Here is a 3,804-nt window from a genome sequence, read left to right on the forward strand (position 1 = left end):
TGACTTTGTTATAACAGAGCTGAGGTCCAAGAATTGTCGCCAAATCATTTGTGCTGATCCCTCCTATTTTCATTATGATGGCTTCAAAGAACAGTAGTAGCCTGGTTTTGATGGCCATTTGTTGTTACGGTAGCGAAGCTGTTATTATTTCCATATGTGTAGACACAACTCTTGATCAAATATTCAAGGAAATAGTGGAAAGGTGGAGACATTTATCTTCTACAATGATAGAAATTAAGTTTTATATTCCAAACAAATCTAGAATGGTTGTTACGCTCATGAGCGATAAAGATGTTCATAACATGCATCAAATACATGTGAACTTAAATGCGGCAGTGATTGAGATGGTTGTTACTCATTCTCCAAGCTTGATCGAAGCTGGTGATGTGGTAATCAATACCAGGTATTCCATATTTGAAATTTTATTTTGTTCATTTCAAGCTAAAAGAACATTAATAAGTGTGCTGAAATTATGTTTATCGTTTTGTATGGACAGTGGCTCATCCCATGGTGCTGAAATTAGTTGGAGATCCAAAAATATTTCAAAGAGTAGCTCAAGTAATTTTGTCCAAGTTGTTGAAGAGACAAGAGCTGCAATTGAAGAGGAAGGAAGTCAAAGAAATTCGTTGGATGCTTGGAAAAGTTGTATAGAGAGCGTTGGTCAGGAGTTCAGGAATGTCGAAACTCTTCGTGACAGCATTTGCAACTTTTGTATCGCAAATTGCAGAGATTTTGTGTTCATAAAGAACGATCGTGAGCGACTTACTGTGGAATGTGCATATGAAGAATGTGAATGGCGTATCCATGCTTCTCGACTTGGTAATGGTGAAAAGTTTGCAATTAAAAAAATGAACGGTAACCATACATGTGGAGGAGGGATGCAAGTCCGGTCGCATCCGAAGGCTTCAAAACGTTGGGTTTCGAACATTGTCAAAGATAAACTTCAAGATATGCCATTATATAAGCCGACTGACATTGTAAAAGATATTCGTCGGGAATATGGTGTTCAATTGCCGTATCATCAAGCTTGGCATGGTAAGGAGGTCGCTATGAAGGAGATTTATGGTGATAGATCGCTATCTTATGACCGAATTCGGTGGTATTGCGACGCCATTGTTCAAACCAACCCCGGCAGCATTACAAAGTACGAAACATGTGAAGGTCGATTCAGACGTCTGTTCATTTGTTTTCATGCTTCACTATTGGGTTTCATAAAAGGATGTCGACCTCTAATTTTTATGGATGGGACATTTATAAAACATAAGGATGGGGGTGTATTGCTTGGCGCCACTGCCAAAGATGGCAATGATGATATGTTTCCTATAGCTTATGGTGTGGTAGATACAGAAACTGATGAGAATTGGGAATGGTTTTGCCAGATTTTCAAAGAAGCTATTCATAGTTGCAGTGCGTATCATGGTCAAAAGTTCACATTTATGACAGATAGACATCAGGGAATTATTAAATCGGTGCCGAAGTACTTTCCTGGTTGCTACCACTCATATTGTATTCGTCATGTGAAAGAAAACTTCAAGAATCAGGTTTGCATCATAATATTGAAAATAATTTTAAGTAGAAAGTATCTAAGTAATATACCATCCGGAATGTCTGATATTTAATTGTGATCGCAGGTGCTTGTCCATTATCGTGCAGCTAACAGAAAGAGGCTGCTTGATTTAGTAAATGCTGTTGCGTATACTCCAAGGCTTAATGTTTTTCAGAAGCTAATTGGGAAGCTTACATCAGAAGTCCCTGGTGCTTCCACCTTTCTCCTACATGCCAACCCCGAGCATTGGGCAAACGCAATTTTTCCAGGTCCACGCTGGGGCACTATGACATCTAACGTGGCTGAGTGTTTTAATAGTTGGATCTTGGAGGCTCGTCATCTGCCTATCCCTCATATGGTTGACCATATCAGGCTTCAAATTATGCAGATGATGCATGAACGGCGTAATCAAGGATATAGCATTCAAACCCACCTATGTCCAGATGCTGAGAAAGTGTTACATAAAAATGCAGAAGATGGTCGGAGATTATCCGTGTTTACGTCCAACATAATGTTATATGACGTAAAGGATACAAACTACTCATGCAAAGTTGACCTCCAGAATTGCAGCTGCTCTTGTGGCGAGTGGCGAATCTTCGGCATGCCATGTAAGCATGCTTGTGCTTGCATCGAGAAGGCCGGCAGATCCTTGTACCAATTCACTGACATTTGGTTCCAAGCTGAATTGTATAGAACAACATATGCCGAAGCAATTAATCCAATTCCTGATATTGAGGAGCCGCACAGTGCATCTGAAGAGATTCACATTCTACCCCCTATGAAAAAGACACGTCCTGGCAGGCCTAAAAAGAAGAGAAGACCTTCTCAAGTTGAGTTAGTACGTGATATGAGATGTGGACGATGCGGGAAGCTTCGGCACAACAGAAGGACATGTAATGAGGTCATACTGTAAACAATATGGTGCTCTACTATACATTGAAGGTATCGAACACCTTTGGCACACCCTTGGCACACCTTTTGCACACCCTTGGCACACCTTTGGCACACCTTTGGCACACCATTGCATACAGTTTCAATCCCATGGCACGCCATGGCACACCCTGTATTCTTATTTTAAATGCCATTATACTCCATGTTTTTTAATAGAAATCTGTAGAAGAAAAAAAACATCGCTTTAACCTCTGTGCACACAGTTACCTGTTACCTGCTTCTCTGCACACAGTTACCTGTTACCTGCACTCAGATATGGTTTCTGTGCACACTTAAAACTTAAGCAATCTGATTTTTTTCCCTTTACTTATCTGGTACTTTCAGATTCTAGATGGTTTAAAAGTGGTGCAATTGCAATGGCCAAATGATTATCGATGGTGCAGTCGAGAATGTATGCCTAACCTTTCATGTTTATGTTTCTTTTTCTTTGCCTATGCTGCAAGTTCACATTACTTATATTTAGTAATTTTTTCCATTGTCGTCGCAGATGGGGAAGGATGTGGTGACGTTGTAGTAAAGGAAGACCTTTTGAAGTAAAGGAAGTTGATTGTTGATGTTGTCAACTAATACAAATTTTGGATTATTTCAGAATTTATCAATGTGGAATACTATTAAGTTCCTTTGTCATATTAATTTTTTGATGTTAGCTGATGCTATGTCTTTTTGGGTGGCTGATTTATGTGGAGAGAGTCGACCCCATAACTCTCTCAGAGTATTCCAAATAGCGCCTGTGTACGCAGCCAAGCTACGAGTCGACCTCTCATCAAGAGGGAGTAGACTCCATTTCGTAGGAATCGACTCGAGCTGCCTGAGGTCGACCCGACTGATATTTGGAGTCGACCCCATAACTCTCTCAGAGTATCCAAATAGCGCCTGTGTACGCAGCCAAGCTACGAGTCGACCTCTCATCAAGAGGGAGTCGACTCCATTTCGTAGGAATCGACTCGGGCTGCCTGAGGTCGACCCGACTGATATTTGGAGTCGACCCCATAACTCTCTCAGAGTATCCAAATAGCGCCTGTGTACGCAGCCAAGCTACGAGTCGACCTCTCATCAAGAGGGAGTCGACTCCATTTCGTAGGAATCGACCCGTAACTCCAATAAGGAAATAAAACCTGAGGTCAATCGACTCCCTCTTCCCTTCTATTTCCGTGGTGTCGACCTAAGTTCCCTTCCCGTGCTCCTTGCGTCTCTTCGTTCGTCGAATTCCTTACTTCCCTCCTCTCTATCTATCATCCATCCGTCGCCATGCCGAGGAAGCAGGTCGTGCGGCCTTCAAAGAAGAGAAGTAATGTTCCGGAAGCAAC

At 41.6% G+C, this 3,804-nt stretch overlaps 1 protein-coding gene across 1 annotated transcript; it reads left to right on the plus strand.

Annotated features, from left to right (window-relative positions):
• Positions 1-590: 590 nt before the first annotated feature.
• LOC148703706 (uncharacterized) lies at positions 591-3,116 on the plus strand (the record flags this gene model as incomplete). The annotated part of the gene is made up of 3 exons (XM_089930337.1): positions 591-1,541; positions 1,632-2,888; positions 2,985-3,116. Coding segments are annotated over 2 exons (1,779 nt in total), but the record flags the coding sequence as incomplete, so codon positions are not given.
• Positions 3,117-3,804: the final 688 nt, after the last annotated feature.

Source organism: Phoenix dactylifera, chromosome 4 (genome assembly GCF_051530095.1).
Source record: "Phoenix dactylifera cultivar Ajwa chromosome 4, Ajwa_hap1_PhDact_Kaust_v1.1, whole genome shotgun sequence".
Lineage (NCBI taxonomy): Eukaryota > Viridiplantae > Streptophyta > Magnoliopsida > Arecales > Arecaceae > Phoenix > Phoenix dactylifera.